A 26,292-nucleotide genomic window follows, 5' to 3' on the forward strand; every position below is an offset into this window, starting at 1 on the left:
CGTCAGAAGTTGAGCAGCCCAACGCACCTGAAATTTCCCAGGAGATAAATTAATTCCGTGGAGCACAGTACTCGGGCTGAAGACTGGGTTTGGCCATCAAAAGGCACCAGGATCGTTGGAAGCTTGGATCACGGTCATCGCTGGACACCAGAATGATGTCGGCTACCGTCTTTGAAAGAATGGAGCCTCTGTAGTCTGAAGAAGAGGAGGCTCCCTGGGTACATGATGGCTGCCTTTGAATAGCTGAAGGGCTGCCTCTTAGGAGAGAGCTTAGTTTTATTTTCCATGGTCCCAGAGGGGGAAAAATATGGATTCTACGCCCCAGCCAAACTGGTCTACTCTCAGAGCCTTCACAGATGACATTTTGTCTATGAGAAACAGCTTGGCATAAGAAGTAGGGCACTGTGTAATTAGGAATTCAAATCCTCCCTGAGACACTCACTAATTTTATGAGTCTAATCTCTGTGCCTCAGTTTCTTTATCTATAAAATGAAGGATTTGGTCTTGAGAGCCTCTAAGGTCATTTTCTAACCTAAAATCATACAATCGGATGTCTATAAATTGCTTGTACGTATACCCACACAGATATAATTATTATACATATATATATTACATTTACAATACACACACCACAATCACAATGAAAAGACACACATACCCGTAACTATATTGTCTATATGATGGCAGCTAAGTGATGCTGGATAAAATGCTGGGCCTGGAGTAAGGAAGATCTGAGTTCAAATCTGACCTCAGATACTTACTGGTTGTGCGACCCTGGGCAAGTCATTTAACCCTGTTTGCCTTAGTTTTCTCATCTGCAAAATGAGCTACAGAAGGAAGTGACAAACCACTCTAGTATCTTTGCCAAGAAAACTTCAACTGAAGTCATGAAGAGTCAGATGTAAGAAACGACTGAAGAACGACCACCCCACGAGTCCCCCTCACCATCTTACTGTCCCTCACACGTAACCTTCCATTTCTCACCTCTGTGATCTTGCATAGCCCCATTGCATAGTCTGGAAAGCCCTCCTTCCTTGCCCCTTTCTCTTGGGATCTCTGGGTTCCTTCAAAGCCCAATTCAAGGGCCACTGCCCATACGACCTGTTTCCTAATCCTTGAAGCTGCCTCCTTTTCCTCCCACCTAAATTCTGTTGTAATATTTCTTTTCCACTTTCTATCCTCTTGTGTGTACCAATGTGCCATTTCCCTTGATAGAATGTGAGTTCCCGGAGGGAAGGAATGTTTCATTTTTTATCTTTGCATCCCAAGGGCCTCTCACTGTGCCCGGCACATAGTAGGTGCTTTAAAAAATGTTTGTGGATTGATAGAATGCAAAAACACTGAAGGCAGGGATTGTTGCATTTTCACCTTTGTATCCCTGAAGGCTAGCCTATAGTGGGTGCTTAATACATGCTTGATTATTTGACCAGCCTAACTAAGCCAGAGAGGCTCGGCGCCAGGTGGGCCAGAAGACGATGCCTTCTTTTGGCCATGACGACTCTTGAAAAATAGTTAACAAGTTGTTCTGGGATGGCTTGTACTGTATGAATGGAGATTTTGAACCTTTGCCTTCACTCCCCAGAAGTCCTTAGTATTTCCCAAAATTCCCTATAATCTCTCCCGCGTCTACATCGCCAAGATCACGTATTTAAGTGGTGGTAACTCCTCCCACGCTCTCTCTTTTGGGCACAGCAATCCGCAGTGATGGTGGCGAGTGGGGATGATTTTTAAATGGCTATCCAGCCATGGGCACGTGGTTTCTATTTTGTATCTTCTTTATTTCTTGATTTCTAATGTTCATTTAATAAACCCCCTAAACTATGATATTATTATTATTAGAGATATTTTATTATTAAAGATATACTTTTGATTTTACTGTACTAAAAACAAAATGGCTCCTTGAATGATTGCAGTGTATCTGAGATATAGAATAACTTCCGCTCACCATGATGTAATGCTAGATTGGATGCTGGCCCAACTTGAAGGGTCCACAATGGGGGTGGCCCCATCCTCTGGGATGTAACAAGCCTGGTGAGTCTAACAACTAACCTCTTTTCCATAACGCAGGCTTGGCCAGCAGCCCAGAGCATTTGGTGTGCTCTAGGAATAAAAGAGAAAATGGAAGAGTGGTGTTAGTCATAGAGAGAAAATGTCAAAACCACATTCCACTGGCAGATACCTTCTAGAGACCAAATAGGGCAATTGCAAAGACTTCCTCGAACATCTCCATCATTGGCTCCCCCAAACTGCCAGGGACCAATGACCATAATCATCCACCTAGAATTGGATAGGGTAGGGGCTGGCGGCTGAACCTGGCACTTCATTGGGATGAGGAACTCCCAGAGGAGGAAAATCTTCCACCAATGCAGATTGGCACCCCTTCTTCAGCTTATTGTCTTAGAGAGTTCCCCAGAACACTAAGAAGTTAAGAGATTTCTCCAGTCATTCAGCTAGGAATGTGGTAGAGGCAGGATTTGAACTAGGTCTTCCTGGCTCCAAGGCCAGCTCTCCATGACCCCTAGAGTTGGACTCAAAGTTAATTGGGAGACCTTCTGGGTTTGACTCTGCAAGCTTTCTGTCTTTAGGGGTCATTTTCTGGCAAGTTCCTTGAAATCAGGGAGGGGGATTTCTCTAGGCCTTACAGTGCCTGCCTACCAGAAATTAAGTAAATATTTGTTAGTTAACGAATTGATTGATTGAAATGTTTGTTGAAAAGCTGTGGTTCAAATGCTTTGCCTGGAGAAGAAAAGACTAAGGGATGGGGGATGCATGCTAGCTGTCTTCAGGTATTCGAAGGGTTGTCTTATGGCAGAAGAACAAGAAGCCACTGGATTTAGAAGTCATCTAGTCTAACCCTCTCATTTTACAAAGGAAGAAACTAAGGCTGAAGAAGAGTAAGGGTCTGGGGTAGCTGGGTGGCTCAGTGGATTGAGAGCCAGGCCTAGAGATGGGAGGTTCTGGGTTCAAATCTGGTCTCAGACACCTCCTAGCTGGGTGACCCTGGGCAAGTCACTTAACCTCTATTGCCTAGCCCTTATTGCTCTCCTACCTAAGGACCAGTACTTGGGCATTGATTATGAGATGGAAGGGAAGGGTTAAAAAAAAAGAGTAAAGGGTTGTCCGAAGGTCAATGTCAGTGGGCAGTGGAACTAGGTAGACTTAACTATAGTAGACTGTATTTGGCTGTAAGTAGAATTGTTCTACTGGTCACAGGAAGGAAGAACAAATGTAGGCTTGAAGTCAGGGAAACTTCCAGATAATCCGAGTTGTTCCAAAGGGGAAGGGCCATCTCAGGAGACAGTAGGCTCCCCTGACTGGAAGCCTTTAAGCAAAGACTATGTGGCCATTTGTTGTATAGAGGGGATTTGGGTTCAGATCTGGGTTTGACTAACTAGCCACTAAGGTCTCTTCCACCTGAGAACCTGCATCTCCCTAATCATAGAAGGCTCTTCAAGCAAGGGTAGCTTGGTGGTCCAGAGAAAAGCTTTGGACTTGGGATTGAAGAAGTCCTGAATTTGAATCCTGCTTCAGATATGGGACAAAATGTGTGAACCTAGGTAGGTCAGTGAAGCTCTCTCAATCTCAGTCAAGGCTTCAAACTATTATGAAGTGCTGACTATGTGCCCATCACTTGGGTTCAAAAGACAGTTCTTGTTCTGAAGGGGTTCATAATCTAATAGGTGAGACAACATGCAAGCAACTATGGACAAACAAGATGAAAACAGGAGAAACTGGGGACAATCAGTGGAAGGAAGACACAGGTTAAAAGGACTGAGAATGGCTTCTTACAGAAGGAGAGACATTAGAAGAGATTGGAAGAAGGCCAGAGAGTGGAGATAATGGAGGAGACAGTTCCAGGTATGGGGCACAGCCAAGGAAAAGGCGAAGGTTGGAAGATGAAGCATCCTGGTGAGCAACAGCCACAAGCCAGTGTCTGTGGCTATGTCACAGACTCTGAGGAAGGCAGTGAGGAAGGTGGGAAGGAAGAGCTCAGATTGTGGAGGGCTTTAAAAGCCAACCAGAAGACTTCAGATGGAATCCTGGGAATAACAGAGAGCCACTGGAGTTTAGTGAAAGAGAGAAGAAATGATACAGTCAAATCTGATTTTTAGAAAGATTAATTTGGCTGGGAAAAAAACTGGATGTTGTTTTCTTCTCTGTGAAATGAGGATAATAACAGCACTTACCTCCCAAGGCTCCTGGGAATATGAAATCACCTAGGTAAAGTGCTCCATGAACATTAGGGCTAGATAAATGCTCCTATCACCATCATCATCATCTTCCCTCTCTTCCTCTTCCTCCTCTTCACTACCATCATCATTACTATCCTTCCCCTCCTCCTCCTCACCATCATCATCATCATCATCATCACCACCACCATCAGCAGCACTATCCCCCTCCTCCTCCTCTTCCTCCCTCTCATCATCATCATCACCATCATCATCACTATCTCCCTTCATTATCATCACTATCATCACCATCATTATCATCACCACTATCATCATCACTAGCTTCCCCTCCTCCTCATTACCATCATCATTAACACTATCATCATCATCCCCCTCTCCTCCTCCTCCTTACCATCACTATTCCTTCCCTCCTCCTCCTCCTCACCACCATCATCACTACCCCCTTCATTATCATCACTATCATCACTATCATTTTCATCACCACCACCACATCACTATCCTTCCCCTCCTCCTCATCACCATCATCATCATCAACACCATCCTCCTCCTCCTCTCCTCTTCTTCCTCCTCATCACCACCATCAGCATCACTATCCCCCCTTCATTATCGTCACTATCATCACCAACATCACCATCACTATCTTCCCCTCCTCCTCATTACCATCATCAACACCATCATCATCATCCTCCTCTCCTCCTCACCATCATTATCATCACCACCATCATCACTGTCTTCCCTATCCTCCCCATCACAATCATCATTAACACCATCATCCTCCTCTTCCTCCTCATCTTTGCCATCATCATCATATAACTTGGTGCAAACTGAATCCAACCAGGGATGCAGACTGTGCATGAGAAACGAATGTTACTTACATCAATCTGGTTGATGAGTGAGTTATCAAACTTGAACCCAGGGATCCTCTTATCACTGCACACCACTCCCACATCTTCTGTGTGTTTGCAGTCGGTGACGCCCCACCCATTGGAGGAGCAGGCCGCCAGGGTAGCCTCTCTGCCGGTACAATGAACATTGTCCATCCAGATGGGGCCTGCAGGGAAGAAGAAAGCCAAGAATAATGTCAAGGAAGGCTTGAGCCTTGGGAGTGTCACTCCTTTACCTGTAAATAAAAACATAGGGAGGTATAGTGGACATAGGTTTAAATCCTGCCTCGGACACTTTTTAGCTGCTCTCAAGCTTATGTTCTATTGAGGGGAGAGTCAACAAATACACATAAAAGTTCACATTTACATGCATATATATATGTATGTATGTACTATATATGCTATACATAAGAAATGTAAAATGTGCCATAACAAACTACCAAAAATGATTTTATAGAGCTAGATAAAATAATAACAAAATATATCTGAAAGAACAAAAAGTCGAGACTATCAGAGAACTGATGAAAAATGTGAAGGAAAGCAGCCTAGTCATATAAGATTTCATATGATATTACAGAGCAATAATCATGAAAGCAATATGGTACTGACTAAGACACAGAGTAGTGGATCTGTGGAATAGACACAATACCCAATAGTAAATGACCACAATCACCTAGTGTTTGATAGACCCTAAGGTCAAACGTATTTGACAAAAATTGCTGGGAAACCTAAAAAGAGTTTGTCAGAAACAAGGTCTAGACCAACATATTATACCATCTTCCAAGATAAGGTCAAAATGGGTACATGCTCTCGACATTGATGGTGATATCATAAGCAAATTAAGGGAGCAGGGAAGATTTTACCTGTCATATTTATGAATAATGGAAGAATTAACGACTAAATAAGAGACAGTATCACAAGAAGTAAAACAGATGATTTTGATTACATTAAATTAAAAAGGTTTTGCACAAACAAAATTAATGCAGCCAAGGTAGCTCAAAGTGGATGCTCAAACCCAGATCGTTGGACTCCAAGTCAGAACTCATCTCCAGCTGTCTCTTAGCCCTCTAGAGCTACTAAACTTCTGTTTCTATAGACATTCATTCCCCATCTGCCTTTGATGGGAGATACTAACAGTGTGCTGACATCTCTTCCCTTTCAGAGATTGCTGAAATTTTTTTTAACCCTACTCCTTTCTTATACAAATGTTGAGGAAGAAACAAATATCCAGAATTTGATTCCCTCCCTTGATTCCCATTTCCCTGAATATGTGTTCACAATGCACAGAATTTTCTGACTGCTCTCCATATCCAGATATTCTCCTCCTCTGCCTTGCCTATGGACCTCCCTGACTTTCTTCCCAACTCCTCTTAATTCTAAAGTCTTCCTTCTGTTCATCACTTCCAATTTATATATAGCTTGTTTTGTAACTATTTATTTGTGTGTTATCCCCCCAACCCTCACCATTAGATTGTAAGTTTCTTGAGCAAAGGGACTCTTTTTTGCTTCTTTTTGTATCTCTAGGATTTAGCACAGTGCCTGACACATAGTAGTTATTTAATAAATATTAATGCATTCGTTATAATATGATTTATCAGAAATATATTAATGATTATAATATAAATAATAACACAGCTAGTAAGTGTCTTTGGTTGTATTTGAACTGAAGATTTCCTGGCTGAAAAAAACACTGGTGCTGGAGTTTGAAACCCCTGGATTCAAATACCATCTCCCAAGATTACTATATGTATGATCCAGGACAAGTTACTTAACCCACCCTGGGCCTCAGTTTCCTTATCTACAAAATGAGGAGTTTGGACCAGATAGTCTCTGTGGTAATCCTTAGAGCTAGAAATCCTTCTAGCTCTAAAATAAACCATCTCTTCTGGAGACTAAATAAATAATGAGTCACATACAGCTATGTATTATATTCTTCAAATGGATGGAGAAGTGGTATGAAGAATAAAATACAAAAAAAAATTTAAAGCATCATTAAATATGGCCAGCTAGGTTGTGCAGTGGTTAGAACACTGCCTGGAGTCAGGGAGACCTTAGTTCAATTTTGACCTCAGATACTTTCTAACAGGGTGACCCTGGACAAGTCACTTAACCCTGTTTGCCTCAGTTTCCTCATCTATAAAATGAGCTGGAAAAAGAAATGGCAAAGCACCCCAGTTACCACTGCCTAGAAAACCTCAAATGAGGTCTTGAAGAGTTGGACACAACTAGAATGACTGAATGACCATTGAATTCATGGTTGATTTTTGTTTTTGAGTTTTTTCTCAATCATCTGGATTTGAAATGAAAGGATCTGAATTCACATTGCTTCTTGCCATCTATATGACTTTGGGCTAAGTTGTTTAAATTTTCTGGACCTCAGTTCCCTCATCTGTAAAATGAGGGGGTTGAACAGACCCTCTAAGAGCCTTTCCAGCTCAAGAACTGTGATCCTCTGAAATCACTCCATTCCTATAGTTTCCTTATCAATACAATAAGGAGATAGGCTAAGATAGCCTCTAAGGTTCCTTCTAACTTTATAGCTATGTGTAGCTAGGTAAGGGTCTATAATTTTCTTAGACATTTCAAAGGGGTTCCTCATGTTTGAAAAAAGTTGGGGACCACTGGTAGAAAGGCATTTCCCCCCAACTTTTACTAATTGAAAATTTAAACGTTCACCTCTAATGCCTTTCTTTAACTCCAAGAGACAACAAGGGAGGGAGCTGGTAGATAGTGCAGCAGATAGAGAGCCAGGCGGTCCAAGGTTCAAGTCTAGCCTCAGATACTTCCTAGTTGTGTGCCCCTGGGCAAGTCCCTTAACTCCAGCTGTTGAGCTCTTACTAGTCTTCCACCTTGAAACCAATACACAGCATTGATTCTAAGATGGAAGATAAGAGATGATGAGAGAAGCAGAAATCTCCGTGTATTCTGCTCTGGAGAACCACATTTATTTATTTTTTAGCAAGAACGTTGATAAATGGGAGAACGTCTGGAGATGCCATCAAATGAGAAGCCATGAAAGGAAATGGGGATGCTTGAGTTTGGGAATAAAAGACCTCCTGGTCACAGGGCAGCTGCTGCCTCCAGCCATTCACAGGGCTGACTAATAGTGGAAGAGAGCTCAGCCCTGCTCTGCTGGACCACCAAGAGAAGAAAGCTGGCTGGTAGAGAAATGGGCCGACAGATTGGCGCTGAATATTCGGAAGCCCTTTCTCTGTAGAAGAGCTGTCCAGCAAGAGAGCAGGCTGACTCGAGAGGGAGGGCGTTGGCCTGGCGGAGGTCTTCAGGAGGGGCGGGATCACCACTGGCCGCCTTGCTTTAGCCAGCATTCATTCTGGACCAGCTGCTGTGGCCCCCGCGGTTTCCTCACTTGCCGAAGGATGGCGATGGGCTTGCAGAGCTTCTCTTTCTAATGTATGAATGAATGGCTTTGTGGGATTGCTCTCGAGCCATCCTCAGAGGTTTTGGAAAGCACAGGGTAAAAAAATAAAAATAAATAATAATAATGATGATAAGCAAACAAACGATGTTGTAAACTGAGTAGAACCGACAGAATGTAAGTTCTTCAAAGGCAAGAACTAGTTCATTTTTTTGTTCTTATACCTCCAGCATCCAGCCCAGCAGGAAGTAGGGGCTTACTAACTGCTGATTGGTTGGCTGGAGGAAGACCATTCTTCTGTCCCCGCCCCCATTCCATTAGCCGTCCAATCCCGAGTCCTGCTGAAGCATCTCTGCCCCATGGATGCCTGGGGCAGTTCTCCACACAAGGAGGGGGAGGGGTTGGTCCTTAAATGCAGGAAACAAAAACCTTCTTGAAAACCTGGAGTTGAAGTTTTCCAGCTGGTTTCTCAGTGCTGTCGGGTTCAGGAAGCGTCAGCCCCCATGAAATCCGCCCTCTAATCCCTGGCTGTTTCTACAACAAACTGCTGTTTCGTAGCAACCCAACTCATATCTAGGACCCTGAGTGGTCAAAGAGGTAGAGCGAGTCAGAAACGACTTAGACCCCGAAGGGACCTCAGAGGGCATCTAAGCCGACCTTTTTGATGTTCTAGAAGAAGACATTGAAGCCTGGAAAGAGGAAATTATTTGGCCGAGATCCAACAGCTAAACCTAGGAAATGGGATTTGAACTCAAGTCCCTTGTCTCTTTCCTCATAGCATGGCATTCTCTGAGAGGCAGCAAGTGAATCTGTCCCTAAACTTTTATTAAGTTCTTTTTAATTTATAATATGCATATTGCTTGGTTATAGTCCTAAACTAAGGATTCCAAAGGACAGGCAGTGTGGTACAATGAATAGAGGGCCAGATTAAGGTCATGAAGACTCCAGCTTCTGCTTTTGACATATCCTAGTCCTGTGACTTGGGGCAAGTTCTGTCTATTCTCCAGGTGTCAGTTCCCTTATTTGTAAAATGAGGTGAATGAGTTTGTTTCTAAGGTCCCTTCTTAGCTTTAGCATTTGATAATAGAGTTTTAATGTCTTTTCTTACTTGTTCTAAGGTCCCTCCAGCCCTGATATTCTGTTTTAAAGCTCCCTCCCACTCCCAGCTCTGGTATTTTCTGTTCTAAGGTTCCCTTCCTTCCAAATCTGGCATTTTATATTCTAAAGGTCCCCTCCAGCACTGACATTCTCTATTCTAGGATCCTCTTCTAGATCTGGCATTCTTTGTTCTAAGGTTCCCCTCCACCAAATCTAACATTCTCTTTTCTAAAGTTCTCCTCCAGGACTGACATTCTCTATCCTAGGACCCTTTCCAAGCTCTGACATTCTCTGTTCTAAGGTTCTCCTCCTTCCAAATGTGACATTTTCTATTCTAAGGTTTCCCTGAAAGACCAACATTATTTGTTCTAAGGTTCCCCTCCATCCAAATCTGGCATTTTCTAAAGTTCTCCTCCAGGACTGACATTCTCTATCCTAGGACCCTTTCCAAGCTCTGACATTCTCTGTTCTAAGGTTCTCCTCCTTCCAAATGTGGCATTTTCTATTCTAAGGTTTCCCTGAAAGACCAACATTCTCGGTTCTAAGGTTCCCTCCCAGCTCTGACATTCTCTGTTCTAAGGTTCTCCTCCTTCCAAATGTGGCATTTTCTATGCTAAGGTTTCCCTGAAAGACCAACATTCTCGGTTCTAAGGTTCCCTCCCAGCTCTGACATTCTTTGTTCTAAGGTCTCTCCCAACTTCTCCACTCTCCACAGGATGCCCTTTCTCATTCCCTCATCAGCCATCCTGCGGTTAGGAATTCATTTTATGGCCGAAGGGTTCTCAGTCCTACAAACTTTACCAAGATGAAGAGCGTCCAGATTCCCAAGTCAGGTCCCAGCTCCCCACCCACAAACAAAGCAGGCCACCAGGGCACGGGACCTTACCTTCTCCCTTGCCGTAGGAGGAGCTGGCTGTCCAAGAGATGGCTTCCACGTACCCCAGCTCCCGACAGACCACATGGGCAGCGTGGAGGGAGAAGTCGTCATCGCACACGGTGCCCCACACCCCCTCGTAGTAGAGCTCCACCCGGCCCTCGTTGTGCTTCCTCTTCTGTCCCGCCAGACGCAGCTGGATCTTGGGGACGCCAGCCGGCCGCTCGGGCTGCTGGTACTCGGGCTGGGGCTGCTGAAAGTACTCGGGGTAGTAGGGCCAGTTCTCATACTGAGCCAGGCTCAGGGAAGGGAGGATGAGCAGCGCAGCCAGATAGGGGTGACCACAAGAACCTCGGGACCTCTTCATCCTTGGTCTGCAGCTGGGCACTCTGTTGGAAGGACTTCCTCAAGCAGCTTCTGGGGGCCTTTAGTGCCCGTAGACTTCAGCAGAGGGTTCCTAGAAGAGGAGACGGACACGCATGAGGACCCAGGGCAAGAGACTCTTAACGAGCTTAACGGGGGCACCGACCTAACCAGCTTTCATCAGGAGGTTTTCTGGCAGAGTCGGGGGGCGAGAAGAGAACGGCGGGTGGGGAAGAGGAGCAGCACTGCATTTCTGATCCAACAGAGCCCTCGGAGCCCACACAAACCTGGGAAAGGGTCTTCTTTGCCACATGTCCAACCTGTGGCCTTCCAGTGGACTAGAACCCCGCCCACCTCTCCCAGCGGCCCATCCCTCTGGGAGAACTTTCCCAGTTGGCAGATTTGCCCGGAGCCCCATCCTCCAGGTGCTGTCCTTGGTTCTGCCAAGTCAGTGGCGCCTCCAAATGCCCACCCTTTAACCACTGAAGGCTGCCCTGCTCACTGGGAGCCTCTGTGGCGCCACTATGGCTGCGTTCCCCAGATGTGACCCTGGGCAGATCATTGGCCCTGGCCCCTTCCGCATCTGTAAGGCAAGGTGGGGGCTCCGAGCTTCCCTTCCAATTCTAGGTGGCCATCCCACAGCCTAAAGACCGCAGCGAAGTCCTCTCCTCTCTACCATAAACGTGCCCCTTTCTTCCAACGAGTCCTCCCACAGCACTCCCTCGAAAGCCTCCATCACTCTTGTCACCCTCTTCCGGTCTCTGGCCAACTTCGCCAAGGCCTTCGCAAGAGGGGAGCCCACGAGGCTCCTCTAAGTCCGCTGAGTTGCCCCTATCCTAAGTATTTTACAAATGCCTCCCCTGATCGCCCTTGTGAGGTAGGTGCTGTTGTGATCCCTATTTCAGATGAAGAAACGGAGGCAGAGAGGCTGAGTAACTCTCCCAGGATCCCACAACTAGTAAGACTTGCACTCTGGGCTCCCTGCTCTGTCCCTGGTGCCCCTGGCCGCCTCTGCCCAATGGGCTGGGGGGGAGGGTGGCATTCCCTTTATTTCCCATGACATCTCGGGGTTCCCGGCAGAGCACGCAGACCCTCTGAGGGCAGCCTCTCGCCCCCATCCCCGTCTGCTCAGTCAACAAGGAGGGTTCCGCCTCGGGCATCCTGATTCCCCAGGCAAGGCTTGGGCAGAAGCGGAGAAGGGGCAGGGAGAGGGGAGGAGGCACCGGCCTCTGCCTCTGTGGCCACAGCATCAGTGAGGCCACCTGCCCCCCCAAAGAGCCACCCGAAGCCCAGGAGGGCTCAGGGCTGCCCGGGACGTGTCTGTCTGCTCCTCGGCCCCGGCATCCCCGACCCTGCCCTGCGCTCAGCTCCTGAGACACTCGCTCTGGGAGGCCTTTGCACTGTCTGGTCCACAGACTTTCCCACTAAGACCAGCACCCGAGGCCGGCAACCTGCCTCTGAAAGCCGCCTGGTGGTGCCCCGACTTCTCCGCCACCCCCATAATGTTAGTCAAGGCAGCACATATTTATAGGTGCTCGCCACGACCATGCCTGGAAGCGGAGGAGACGGAGATGAGGCAGGCAGTAAAGTACAATGGAGAGGTGCATTCTGGAGTCGCGGGGCTTGGGTTCAGATCCTGCCTCTGCCTCGTGGGACCTGGGGTAAGTAAAGGATCTCCTTGGGCTTCACTTTCTGAATTAAAAGATGAGGGTGTGAGATTTGGAGCTTTAAAACTCTAGATAAGGGGCAGCTAGTTGGCCCAGGGTGGAGTGCCAGGCGTAGAGTCAGGAAGGTCCCTCTCCATGAGTTCAGACCTGGCCTCAGACAGTGACGAGCTGTGTCACCCTGGGAGAGTCATTGAAGCTTGTTTCCCTCAGTTTCCCCCGATGTAAAATGAGCTGGAGAAGGAAACAGCCAACCACTCCAGGATCTTCGGAAGAAACCCCCCAAAGAGGTCATAAAGAGTCATGCGGACGGAGCTGACCAACCAACCAAGTCTGCATCGGAGGGTTCGAGCTGCAAAGTGGGCTGGGCCAGAAGATCCCCCTCTGTACAGTGAAAGGTGGGGGCACGACGGCCCCCGAGGCCACATTCACCCCAAATCCTATTTGCTATCCATCGTCTCATTAGAGATCATGACATCAGTCGTGTGATGAAGGCACCACCGATAGGGGAGCCCATTTCACAGAAGAGGAGACTGAGGATTCTCAGAGCTGTCGATCTGGAGGCTCCTGCCTCCAGCTGCCTCTTAGACACATCAAGCTGGACGTCCTGGAGACACCTTAAACTCAGCGAGTCCCCAACTGAACTCAGTGTCCTCCCCGCTAAGGCCTCCCCTCTTCCTAACTTCCTTCTTAGGGCTGGGGGTTCCACCATCTTCCCACCCCACCTCCTCGCTGGCTCTCACCCTCCACACAGCTAGGAAGTATCTGAGGCCAGATTTGAACTCGGGTCTTCCTGATCCCAGATCTAGGTCCCAATAGAATATAAGCTTAAAAAAAAAAAAACCCTTACCTTCTGTCTTAGAATCAATACTGTGTATTGGTTCCAAGGCAGAAGAGTGGTAAGGGCTAGGCAATGGGGGTCAAGTGACTTGCCCAGGGTCATACAGCTGGGAAGTATCTGAGGCCAGATTTGAACCCGGGACCTCCTGTCTCTGAGCCTGGCTCTCTATCCACTGAGTCACCCAGTGGCCCCCAGAATATAAGCTTCCTGAGGGCAGTGGCTGCCTTCCATTGCATTGTATCTGCAGCACTGACCATAGTGTTATGCTGAATGCCTTTAAAAATAGAATTCTTCAATCCTCCCCTGCTGCAGACCACATGTAGCCTGTGGGGAAGGGGATTCCGGCTGTGGGAGGTGCAGTGTTGGTAGCAACCAGCACAACTTCATCTATTAGAAAAGATGTTGAACAGAAACACTTTGGAAACCCCCGTCTGCCTCCACCCTCAAACCCCAACGAGATCACATTGATGACAAAGATGTGCATCACGGCTGCAAAGGCGAACCTTCACACGAAGGAGCTGCAATGGAGGGGGCCAAATGGGCATATGACTCGCCTGTAGACCTTCTCTGCTCCAGGCAAAATGGGCTATTTGTTTTCTGACCACCCCCCAAAGTCACCCCAGATATCACCTCCTCCGAAACCCTTCTCTGGTCCTTCGAGGCAGTCACTTGGACCCCCAAAGCACTTTGTTTTACAATGTTCTGATTCTTTAGAGCTAGAAGAGACCTTAGAGGTTATCTGCTCTTATTTAACAAGTGGGGAAACTGAGGCCCAGAGAAAGAACATGACTTGCCCAAGGTCACAGAGGCATTGAGTTGAGGAATTGGGGTTGAAATGCAGTTTCTCTCACTTTAAATGTGGGCCTCTCACTTCCATAATACCGTGTGTACTGCGCCACATGGGGTGTCCAGGGAAGGCTGAGCCCCTTTAGGGCTGCATCCACCTTTGGTGGCCACTGTTACCCAGATCTCACCTGTGACTCCAAGAAGCTCTAACGTACCTGGAGGCCATATTCTGCTAAACCATCTACAGATGGGCTCCACCAGGATGAGAGGAGCCAACAGGTCTCCAGCCCATCAGTGAGTGAGGGGACGTCTACCCCGAGCGTGTGAAGACGTTCCCAGCAAAATGGGTGGGTGAGAACCATTTGTCCTCATGGTCATGACAGAGGCAGCCATTGTAGAATGCTTGGAACTTGGTCAGATATTGAAGATGCCAAGGCGACCCCCTGCATGCTGGGCCATCACCAGGTGTACAGAAATTGATCCTGGACTTTGATACCTATGGAGGAAAGACTGATGACTCTGGACAACTGCTTCAGTTAAGACATAAGCCCATAATGTCATTAGTCCTCTTCCAGAAAGGACTGTGTATCAGGACAGTTGAAAGAGTTCTGTAGCAGGAATCAGGGTGCCTTGAGTTCAAAACCTGATTTGGCTACTTCTCCTACTTAGTGCTTATGGGACATGCCTTTTTTTCAATAGCCAATAGTCATTTGTTGAGAACCTACTATGTGCCAGGTATTGTGCTAAGTGTTTCTCTTCCCTAAGCTTCAGTCTCCCGCTTATTAAATGAAGGGGTTACATTAGATGCCCTCTGAAGTCCTTTCCAGTTCTAAATCCTACCTTTGTACCATAATTCCCCGTAGACTATAAGTTCCTTGAGGGTCAGGACAGCCTTATCTACATTTACAGATTCCCTTCCACGCAGCACTATGTTCTACATCCAGTAGGTACTTAATAAATGTATATTGGATTAAGTTCTATTGATGTACCTGCATAAGTTATATCTTTTGTTGTATTTTGTCATCACCCCCTGCTCAAAATTCCTTAACACAAGCAGCAGGATCCCTCGGGGAGAGACAAGAGGTGGAATATGCCAGAGAAGTTAAATCACCACCTGGACCAGCACTTCCCCTCAGATCCTGAACGAGAGAGTCCAGGACCTCGAACATAGAGCCTTGAGATTGCTGCTACCCCTCAGACAGGCAGTGAAGAAATCACGGAGTGAATCAATCATTGCAGAAAGGACCCCTGCTGGCCCACTGCCATGCTAGGGGCAGGCCAGCCCCAAGGCCCCAGGATGGGCAGCACCCCCAGACCCACACACAGCCCTGCTCCCAGCCCAGCCCCCTAAATGTCCTCCCAGCAAGGTGACATCCATAGCGACGCAGGCACTAAGACCCAGCAAAGAATCCCTGGCTTGTCAAAGGGCTCGGCATCAGCAACTGACATGATTTTATCTGTGGAAATGCCACTGAAGAAGAAGCTGGACCGTGTGCTTTGGCGTGACACTGCTCCAAGGACCATGAGATTTGTAACTCAAGCCTTCCCTGTGGGTTGCCCCCCCATGAGGCTGTGAGCTCCCCCGTGCTTGGCATTTAGGAAGTGCTTGATAAATGTTTCATTCAGCCATGCATCCACTCCCAATTGCCTCAAGGATAAAATGCAAACTGCTCAGTCTAGTACTCCAAACCCTCCTCAATCTGGCTCCCGTCTAACTTTCCAGGCGGGTTACCCAACGTTCCCCCCTCACACCCAGTAGCTTCCAGCCAAATGGGCCTCCCAGCCATTCTTTACACAACTCTCCACCAGCGCCACCCCCATCTCCATGCCTTTACACAGGCTACATCCTATAACTGCAGGAAACTCCTCCTTCCCCCCAGAACTGCTAGTGCCTCTCCGAAAGACTCGTGCATTCACTTATTCATCCATCACAATGCCATCAGAGTAACATCAGAGAAGGGCCGTGTGCCTTAGTGGATGGAGGGGGGCAGCCCTGGGCTGCATGGAAGCTCTTTGAGAAAAAGGGTTGTTTCATTCTGATCTCAGCAGCAGCAGCACCTGGCATACAGTAGGTGCTCAATAAGTGCTTGTGGGAGGAATACATAAATGATAGCTAGACAGATGGATGACAGATTCGGCAGATGACAAATAGATGGATGGGTGTTAGATGAGTAGACAGAACGATAGATTAGATGGTGGAGAGATGAATAGATTCAATCCAGGTAAGAGTAGAGGGACTCCCAGTGGGGAAATTGCCTCCATCAAAGCACACTGCCAACGTTTAGTCTTAGAGAGCTCTCTGGGGGCTCTGCCAACATTTGTCAGAGGCAACACTTGGACCCAATCCTCCTGAAGTCAAGGCTGCTCCCCTCTGCCCATTAAGCCTCTCTCCAGGGTTACTCTGACAGCAGGGTTCTTATTGGAAACACCAGCATCGTGCCAGTTGACTGACTTCGTGTATAACATGGCCCATGGTGCCTCAGTGCTCCAGTAATATTACTTGGCCCGATTTTGCCCTATGTTCAGAGGCAGCTAGGTGGCCTGGTGGAGAGAGCACTGGACCCGGAGTTAGATAGACATGAGTTGGAATTCTTCTGGAGATCCCTGGAAAAACCACTCTACCTCTGTCTGCCTCAGTTTCTTCATCTGTAAAATGGGATAAAAATAGCACCTATTCCCAGGGTTGTTGCAAGGACGAGATGATGTTTTTAAAGTGCTTCTCCAACCCAACACCACTCTATAAATGCTATTATTAATATTGAAGATAATATTGCGGAGTGCCTATACTTGGTAACTGTCAAACATGAGGACCATAGAATGAGTCAGACCTTCATCCCTGATCCTGTAGGACTACTTGACACTTCCAAACTGTGTAATCTAGGACAAGTCACTTAATCTCCCTGGGCCTCAGTTTCCTCATTTGTAAAATGAGAGAGTTAAAGTAGACAACCCTTAAAGTCTCTTCTGCTTTTATTTTATTTTGTCTTTTTTAAAAATATAAACCCTCACCTTCCATCTTGGAGTGAATACTGTGTTCCAAAGCAGAAGAGCGGCAAGGGCTAGGCAATGGGGGTTAAGTGACTTGTCCAGGGTCACACAGCTAAGAAGTGTCTGAGGCCACATTTGAACCCAGGACCTCCCATCTTCAGGCCTGGCTCTCAACACACTGAGCCACCCAGCTGCTCCCTCTCTTCTGCTTTTAAATCTAAATTCTGTGATTCCTCTGTTGTCTCCAGGCCCGGATGGCTGAACATGAATCCTGTCTGCTTCCCTTGTCCAGGGGCAGCTCCTTAATGGAAAACCCAGAGGCACACTCCAATAAACCCAAGACTAAGACCTCTGCCTCCCCTGGGGGTGATCGGAATCCAGCCCCCAAGTTCCCTCCTTCCCAGGACAGCTGAGGGGAAGAGGAGGCCCCCAACACCCACACAGGCCCTCTCTGGGGTGAACAAAAGAAACCCGATCTGCCTGGGCGGCTGAGCTGAGGGGCGGCTCCTTCCTCAGCCCCCCCAACAGCCCTCCGTGTTCCTCTGGGTCGGTCAAGCAGAGAACACATGGGTTAGGATCCCCACACGTGGAGGAGGGAAGAAGGAGGGGGAGGAAGAAGAGAAGGAGGGGAAAGCAGACCGAACGGGAGGATAAAGGGAGAAGGAGGGGGATAAAGGGCTGCATACTTTCCACATGATGCAATGCCAGGAAGCAGTGGGAAAGCCCAGGACTCTGCCCTCCCTGACATACTCTCCCTGGGTTATTGGAACTCATGGGGTGAGGGGGTCTCAGGACCCAGGCTCTGGGGCAGCCTGCAGCTTCCTGCGTGCTTGGGAGCACCTGAGGCTTTCCTTTCCTATCCAAGCCTGGCCAGTGCCAGCTCATATCTGGCATCCATCCATCCATCCATCCATCCATCCATCTCCCTGTTTACCTATCTATAGAGGGGGCAAGATCAGCGAAACACAAACCTGGGTAGGAAAACATTCACACCCCAGGGTCCCAAGCTATTAACTCCCCAGAGTCCCGTAGCTACTGGCATCTCCAAATCCCATGGCTATTAGCCCCCCAAAGCTATTATCCCCCCAGGGTCCCAAAGCTATTAGTCCCCCAGGATCCCAAGGCTATTATCCCCCCAGGGTCCCAAAGCTATTAGTCCCCCAGGATCCCAAGGCTATTAGTCCCCCAGGATCCCAAGGCTATTAGTCCCCCAGGATCCCAAGGCTATTAGCCCCCCCAGGATCCCAAGGCTATTAGCCCCCCAGGATCCCAAGGCTATTAGCCCCCCAGGATCCCAAGGTTATTAGTCCCCTAGATTCCCAAGGCAATTGGCTTCCCAGGGTCCCAAGGCTATTAGTCCCCTAGGGTCCCAAGACTATTGGTTTTCCAGGGTCCCAAGGCTATGGACTTCCCAGGGTTTCAAAGCTATTAGCCCCCCTCCCAGGGTCCCATGGCTATTGGCTCCCCAGGGTCCCAAGGCTATTAGCCCCCCAGGATCCCAAGGTTATTAGTCCCCTAGATTCCCAAGGCAATTGGCTTCCCAGGGTCCCAAGGCTATTAGTCCCCTAGGGTCCCAAGGCTATGGACTTCCCAGGGTCCCAAAGCTATTAGCCCCCCTCCCAGGGTCCCATGGCTATTGGCTCCCCAGGGTCCCAAGGCTATTAGCCCCCCAGGATCCCAAGGCTATTAGTCCCCCCCAGGGTCCCAAGGCTATTAGTCCCCTAGATTACCAAGGCAATTGGCTTCCCAGGGTCCCAAGGCTATTAGTCCCCTAGGGTCCCAAGGCAATTGGCTTTCCAGGGTCCCAAGGCTATGGACTTCCCAGGGTTCCAAAGCTATTAGCCCCCCTCCCAGGGTCCCATGGCTATTGGCTCCCCAGGGTCCCAAGGCTATTAGCCCCCCAGGATCCCAAGGTTATTAGCCCCCCCTCCCAGGGTCCCAAGGTTATTAGTCCCCTAGATTACCAAGGCAATTGGCTTCCCAGGGTCCCAAGGCTATTAGTCCCCCAGGGTCACATGGCTATTGGCTCCCCAGGGTCCCAAGGCTATTAGCCCCCCAGGATCCCAAGGCTATTAGCCCTCCAGGGTCCCATGGCTATTGGCTTCCCAGGATCCCAAGGCTATTAGCCCCCCAGGATCCCAAGGCTATTAGCCCCCCAGGGTCCCATGGCTATTGGCTTCCTAGGATCCCAAGGCTATTAGCCCCCCAGGATCCCAAGGCTATTAGCCCCCCAGGGTCCCATGGCTATTGGCTTCCTAGGATCCCAAGGCTATTAGCCCCCCAGGGTCCCATGGCTATTGGCTTCCCAGGATCCCAAGGCTATCAGCCCCCCTGGGTCCCAAGGCTATTAGCTACCTTCATTTCCTTTCCATTCAAAGTACCAAAAATGAAGGACTTGTTGTGTGCCAAGTTATGTGCTAGATTCTGAGAACACCAAGAAAGAAGGGGAAACAATCTCTGCTTTCAAGTGGCTTCCATTCTCACGGGCTCCATACTACCTGTCCATTGAGAAGCCAACAGGAAATGCTCCCTGAGTACAGATAAAGCAATGGAGGAGAAGGGCAGGGAACACTGAGGAGGCAAGTGAGTCTCCACCTGGGGTCCAGGAACTCTGAAAATAGCTATTTGGATGCTTCAATATTGCCATTGTTGGCTTCCTTTGTCATCCTCTGTGTTTTATTTTGTGCATCTGAAATTGTTATTCTGGGAAAGGGTTCATAGGCTTTCCCAGACTGACTAAGGAGTCTGTTACACATACAGGAAGGTTAAGGTCTCCTTGCTTAGGGCAATCAGCAAAGACTTCCTGGAAGAGGAGCTGCTTTAAATGGCACTGGGGATTCTAAAAAGCAGAGGGGAAGACAGAGTGCATCCTGGATGTGGGGGACAGCAAAGGCAGAGGTGGGGATGGAGTACCATGTATGGAGAACAAGAAGGAAGCCAGTGGGGCAGGAATGGGTGAGGGGCCGTGATGTGTAATGAGCCTGAAAAAAGAAGGCTAGAGCCAGTGTGGGATTAGGGGAGGGGGCTGAACAAAGGTTCCCCCTCTTTTCATGTATGTCCTAAGTACCTCCACACAGGACTTCTTAATATTGGCACCCCACCTCTCCACTTCTCTGAATTCAATTCAGGCAATTCACAGAATTCCAAGCTCTAAGAGACCACAGGAGCCATCTAATCTGGTCTCTACCTGACAGACAATCCCTTCTATGGCACCCCAACAAGTGGGCATGCCAGCTTTTCACTGTCTTTCCAGAGTGCCTACCCTGAGTCCAGCCTTGCAAGGAATCATGGGAGACACAAAATGTAATTTGCCTCCAAGCTCTTGAGGGGGGACCCACACTCTGCTGGGGGCCAGAGGATGGGGGACCAGACTCGCCCAAGGCACAGCAAGAGAACCACCAAACCCAGCTGGCACAGATGGCACATTCTGAAGTTCAGGGCCATGGGCTCGAGGTCCTCCATCAATTTCCAGTGGCTTCTCTCCTGGCCATGCAGAGTCTTGAAGAGCATCCCTGAGTACTCCTTAGAAGGGAAGAGTTGTTCTGGCTACAAAAGGGGCTACAGTCCATGTGTATACCATGTGTTTACCCAATCTCTTCCCTGGCAATGCCTGGAATTCTACCATGAGGGCCTCGTTCCTAAAGGCTAAGAATTGCCTTCTTCATGACTGATATTCCTAACCGGGTGATCTTCCTTGGAGTAGAGGGCAGACCTCAAAGCAAGAAAACTAGTCCTCTGGAGGGTGGGGCCGAAGCTCAAGGGGGAGCTGCTTCCAAGGCTAGCTCCAGTTGGCCTGGCTAGGTTTATTTCATTTAATTCTCCTTCCCAAACTCTATATTCTAACCAGAGTGACGTACTTGCTGTTGGCCTATGAGCAATAAATCTCCTGCCTCTATGTCTCTGTAAAGGCTGTGCCCCATGTCCGGAATGCCCTGTACGTCAAGCCTTTCCTCACTCTCTGCCTCCTAGATGAAGCCTTTTCTGATCCTTTTAGTTGTTAGCTCTCTGCAAGACTGCCTTAATTTACATGATGGCTTCTCAAGCTCTTGAGCCTTGAATGTCCTTAAGGGACTTTGGTATCGCTGGGGGTTCTGAGGGGAAGGCAGCACTAGCTTTGGAAGAGAGGCAAGAAAAGGAGTTGATGCCATTTTAAGCTGAGTGGAGAGGCCTCTAGAGTGTCCTAATCAGACTATGGATAGCTCATCTTTGACTGACTCTCTTTAGAAAGGATATTGACACATTGGAAGAAGGCCTTTTCTAAAAGTCTGGCTGACAAACTGATATCAACTGATAGTCCTACGGAAAGACTACTGGTGGGGGCTCAAGCACTAGAGCACGAGAAATGACTGACACCCAGGTCACAGAGCTATCCCTAGAGCCTTGAGAGGGCACAGCAGGAGCCCAGTGAAGATCCAGCCTGACAGTATGAGTGGGAGCAGCTTCAAAGTGGGCACTATATCAAGATACGCTGCAAGAACTGGGCATGTTTAACTGGACAATGAAGAGTTTAGGGGCCATAAGAGATTCTCTGAAGTACCTGAAGGGCTGGAGGAAGGATCAGCCTGGCTCTGGGTGGCCCCAGAGGGCAGAATTGGGAAGCAAATTTAAGTTCAAGGACAAGAAAGACTCGCTAGCAATTATATGAATTAATCAAATGGAAGTCATCAATCCTACTGATACAGAACGTAGAGGCTTACAAGGTGTGCAAAGGGCTGTTGGGTCAAGGGGTGATGCCACTTTTTCTTTGTTGTTATTGTTGAGTCCTTTTCAGTCTGCCTGACTCTCTATGACCCCTTTTGGGGTTTTCTTGGCAGAGATACTGGGAGTGGTTTTCTAGTCCATGTTACTGAGGAGGAAACTGAGGCAAAGCAGAGGAAGTGACTTGCCCAGGGTCACACTGCTAGGAAGAGTTGAAGACCAGATTTGAACTCGGGAGGATGAATTTTCTTGACTCCAAGCCCAGCAACCTCTCCCCTGTGCCACTTGGCCCAAAGGGTCAAACCAAGACCCTTCAGAAAAGCCATAGATATCCGGAGAAACTTCCTAGCAATGATAATGACCCCAAAGCAGGCTAAGCTGCCTCCCCGGAGCAAAGGCTGGTGAATGAATGGTTCATTGAGCAGCCGCGGCACGGACTCTGCTCACTTTTCCCAGGCTGTGGTCTGAGGGCTCATGGAGGTGGCATTCCTCGGGTGGGGGGCATCAGGGCTCAGGAGGAGCCTCCAGAGCAGCACAAATGGGCGCTTCAACGTTCCAAGGGCTGGTCCATTTGGGACTGACCCCAAGCGATTCCTCCGGGGAGGAGGGAGCTTCCAGGGCACCTCCAAAATGAGGCCTTTGTCAGCTCTAATCGGCCGTGACCGATTGGGGTTCTCTCTCGGCAGCAGAGGTGGCAGCCTGAAGCTCCTGCTGGAATTTCACTTTGGTAGAACCACTTCCTGGCGGGGCCCGTGGGCTGTCCTGGGCTTGTGCCTTCAACCCCTTGGCTGTCCAGGACCCCAGATCCACTTATTTAAAAATAACTAACAAGACTGAAATAACTCTTTCGAACTCAGAGATAAGAAGACACCAGGAGGGAAAGGTCAGAGCCCTCAGCTCCAATTTCCTGTGTGATTAGTGAAGTAACGGGGGATCAGAGAACTTAAGTGGTTTTTCCTGGGCCACACTTACAGCAAGTAAGTTTCCAAGGTAGAATTTGAACTCAGGTCTTCCTGACTCCAAAGTCTATTCTGGATCCACTATACTACCGTGTGTCTATAAGCAACTAAGAGATACTGTGGACAGAGTGCTGAGATTGCTGTCAGGAAAGAGTCGAGTTTAAATTCTGTCTCAGACACTTATTAGCTGTATGACCCTGGGCAAGTCACTTAACTTGTTTGCCTCAGTTTCCTCATCTGTAAAACAGAATAGCAATAGGGTTAAATGAGGTAATATTTATAAAGCCCTTTGCAAACCTTAAGACACGCCATAAAGGCTAGCTACTATTATTTTATTATTAATAATCAACAATCAACAATCAATCAACAAATACTTAGCACTCGTGCCAGGCACTGTGTTAAGTGCTCTCTCTAATGGAAAGAATGCTTAACTTGAACTTGAGGGCTTGAGTTCAAGGCTGGGCACTGGCCTTTGCTCTGACTGTCACTATTTGTATGACTATGGAGAGGTCGAATGATCATCAATAGTTAGAGATCCTCTTCAATTTACAGATGAGGAAACTGAGGCACAGAGAGAAGTCACTAATTCAAGGTCCCATGGGGAGTAAGGAAGAAAGGCTGGTTTTGAACCCAGGTCCTCTGACTCCAAACCCCACATTCTCCTCGGTCATGCTCATAACCCTTACTGTGTATGACTTGAGACTGAAGGAACTGAGGAAAGATTCTAATTCCCGTTTCACTAAGGTGAAAACGGAATCCCAGAGACCCAAAGGGCTGTAGACTAGAAAGAGATTTAGAGTTGAGCCAGGACCCTGCCGGTCCTTAGCTCTGACCTAGGCAGTCACTTCACTTTTTGAAGCCTCTAGAAAACATGCTTCGTTTTCTCTTCTGGAAAATGGGCAGAACAATTCCTTGCATTGCTCATGACTCATGAGGTGGAGGTCGGAAGGATGGTGCCTGGCCAGCCTTAAACAATTAGAGAGCCACATTCTTGCTGGTATCAGTGACCCTGAAGCTAGGCCAGAAGATCTGAAAAACAAAGGCTGGAAGAAGGCAGCCTGGAAAGAGCTGAGCTTCCCCTTGGACTCCTCTCTCTGGTAAGCAGGGCAAAGGCATCCAGCAGTGGGCTGGACGGAACTGAAATCCACTGGCCCCTTCCAGGTCAGCACTAGGTGTGGCAGGCTGCCCTGAAGAAGCCAGGAGGAGGACAGACAAAGGTCTCGGCTTCTCTTCAGAGGATGGGAAGGAGCCAGAAATCCAAGGCTGAGGCCAGGAGATGGTTTATTTTAACATCTGTAGATGCTTTACAGGGGACAAGTAACAAAAACACAACAGGTAATTCGAGTCCCAACCATCCTTAGATTGTATAACACGAGAGCTACGAGGGCACCTAGAACATGGACTGTGATTGCTGAGAGGGTACCTAGAACATGGAATGTGATGGCTGGGAGGGTACTTAGAACATGAACTATGAGAGCTGAGAGGGCACCTAGAATATGAAATGTGAAAGCTGGGGTGCTACCTAGAACATGACACACGAGAGCTGAGAGGGCACCTAGACCGTGAAATGTGAAAGCTGAGAGGGCACCTAGAACATGACATGTGAGAGCTGAGAGGGCACCTAGAACATGAAATGTGAGAGCTGAGAGAGCACCTAGAAAAGCTGAGATGGTACCTAGAACATGAAATATGAGAGCTGAGAGAGCACCTAGAAAAGCTGAGGTGGTACCTAGAACATGAAATATGAGAGCTGAGAGGGTACCTAGAACATGAAATGTGAAAGCTGAGAGGGTACCTGGAACATGAAATGTGAAGGATGAGGTGGTACCTGGAACATGAAATGTGAAGGATGAGGTGGTACCTAGACCATGGACTGTGAGGGCTGGGAAGGTACCTAGAACATGGACTATGAGAGTGGGGAGGGCACCTAGAACATGGACTGTGATTGCTGAGAGGGTACCTAGAACATGGAATATGATTAAGGGAACCATAGAAAAGAGAATGTCAGAACTGGAGGAGAAGAGGTTAGAACATTGGATATGAGGACTGTAGAGCCAGGGGGACCTTAAAACAGGAAAATACAGGTGACAAAACTAAGTGCCTGCCTAAGGATCTCCTAGCTCTTCGGTGTGGGGACACCCAGCCCAAAGGCTATCCCATGATGTTCTGAGCTGCCTGGAAAACTAAAACTAGCCTCTAAAACTCCAAGGGTAAGGGCTACTCGGCCGCCATTTTGATAGCCCAAAGAGTTGTCCTTCCTTCAGAGGCTCTGGGCTCTGCCTCTCCCTCACTGATGGTGGAATCTGGCCAGTCAGTCTGGCCCCAGCTACCCTTCACTGTTGCAGAGCAAAGGGAAATCCAGCCACCCAGAATGCAGGCTCCTCCCCTCTCCTACAAGGATCCCAAGTGCTATTCGATTCACCAAACATTTACTAAGTGCTTATTGCACACAAGACCTGGAAGCCAAGAAATTGGGTTGAGATTATAGTTCCCCATTTCCCAGAGATGAAAACTGAGTCTCAATCTCCAAATGTTGGTAGATTGGAAAGAGACTGAGAACTGGGCATAGTAATCCTATCTTCTGTCCTGTCCTTAGCTGTGTGACATTGGGTAAGTCACTTAACCAGTATGCCTCCGTTTCCTTAACTATAAAATGAGGATAATAATGGTAATTCCCTCGCAGGGTTGTTGTAAGGATCAAATGAGATCATTGTAAAGTATCTTGCAAACCTTTAAGCACTATAAATGCTAGCAATTAGGTGGCAAAGTCTACCAACAAAGTGCTGAACCAGGCAGACCCAAGTTCAAATCCTGCTTCAGACACTTACTAATTGTATGATCTTAGGACATTGTTCAACCCCTCTATGCCTCAGATTCTTCACCTGTAAAATGGGGATAATAATACTTACATTATAGAGTTTTTATGAGGAAGGAAGGAAGGGAGGAAAGGAAAGGAAGGAGGGAAGGAGAAAAGGAAAGGAAGGAGGGAAGGAGGAAAGGAAAGAAAGGAAGGGAGGGAGGGAGGGAGGGAGGAAGGAAGGAAGGAAGGAAGGAAGGAAGGAAGGAAGGGAGGAAGGAAGGAAGGAAGGAAGGAAGGGAGGGAGGGAGGAAGGAAGGAAGGGAGGGAGGGAGGGAGGGAGGGAGGAAGGGAGAGAGGGAGAGAGGATGGAGAGAGGGAAGGAAGGAAAGAAGGAAGGAAGGAAGGAAGGAAGGAAGGAAGGAAGGAAGGAAGGAAGGAAGGAAGGAAGGAAGGAAGGAAGGAAGGAAGGAAGGAAGGAAGGAAGGAAGGAAGGAAGGAAGGAAGGAAGGAAGGAAGGAAGGAAGGAAGGAAGGGAGGGAGGGAGGGAGGGAGGACAATTCTGAGAGGTAGCTGCCATTATTCTCCCCAGTTTTCCCATCCATCGAGACAGAGACAGAGGTTGTGTAGGTGATTGGCCCAGGGTCACACAGCTAGCAGGAGTCTGAGGGCAGGTATCAAATCAGGCTGATAACCCAAATGAAGGGTTTTACCAAGCCCAAAGCACCACATCAACGCTGTTCTTGCTTATGACTCCATTAGTGTAACTCTCCA

At 48.2% G+C, this 26,292-nt stretch overlaps 1 protein-coding gene across 1 annotated transcript in view; it reads right to left on the reverse strand.

Annotated features, from left to right (window-relative positions):
• Positions 1 to 26,292, reverse strand: part of LOC100021406 (lysyl oxidase homolog 2) — a 131,370-nt gene that overhangs the window by 100,881 nt on the left and 4,197 nt on the right. The window contains 2 exon segments of the mRNA XM_007477871.3: positions 5,066 to 5,241; positions 10,435 to 10,879. Coding sequence (XP_007477933.2) covers positions 5,066 to 5,241; positions 10,435 to 10,789 — 531 coding nt within the window. The 5' untranslated portion in view covers positions 10,790 to 10,879.

This window comes from Monodelphis domestica, chromosome 1, assembly GCF_027887165.1.
Source record: "Monodelphis domestica isolate mMonDom1 chromosome 1, mMonDom1.pri, whole genome shotgun sequence".
NCBI classification, from domain to species: domain Eukaryota; kingdom Metazoa; phylum Chordata; class Mammalia; order Didelphimorphia; family Didelphidae; genus Monodelphis; species Monodelphis domestica.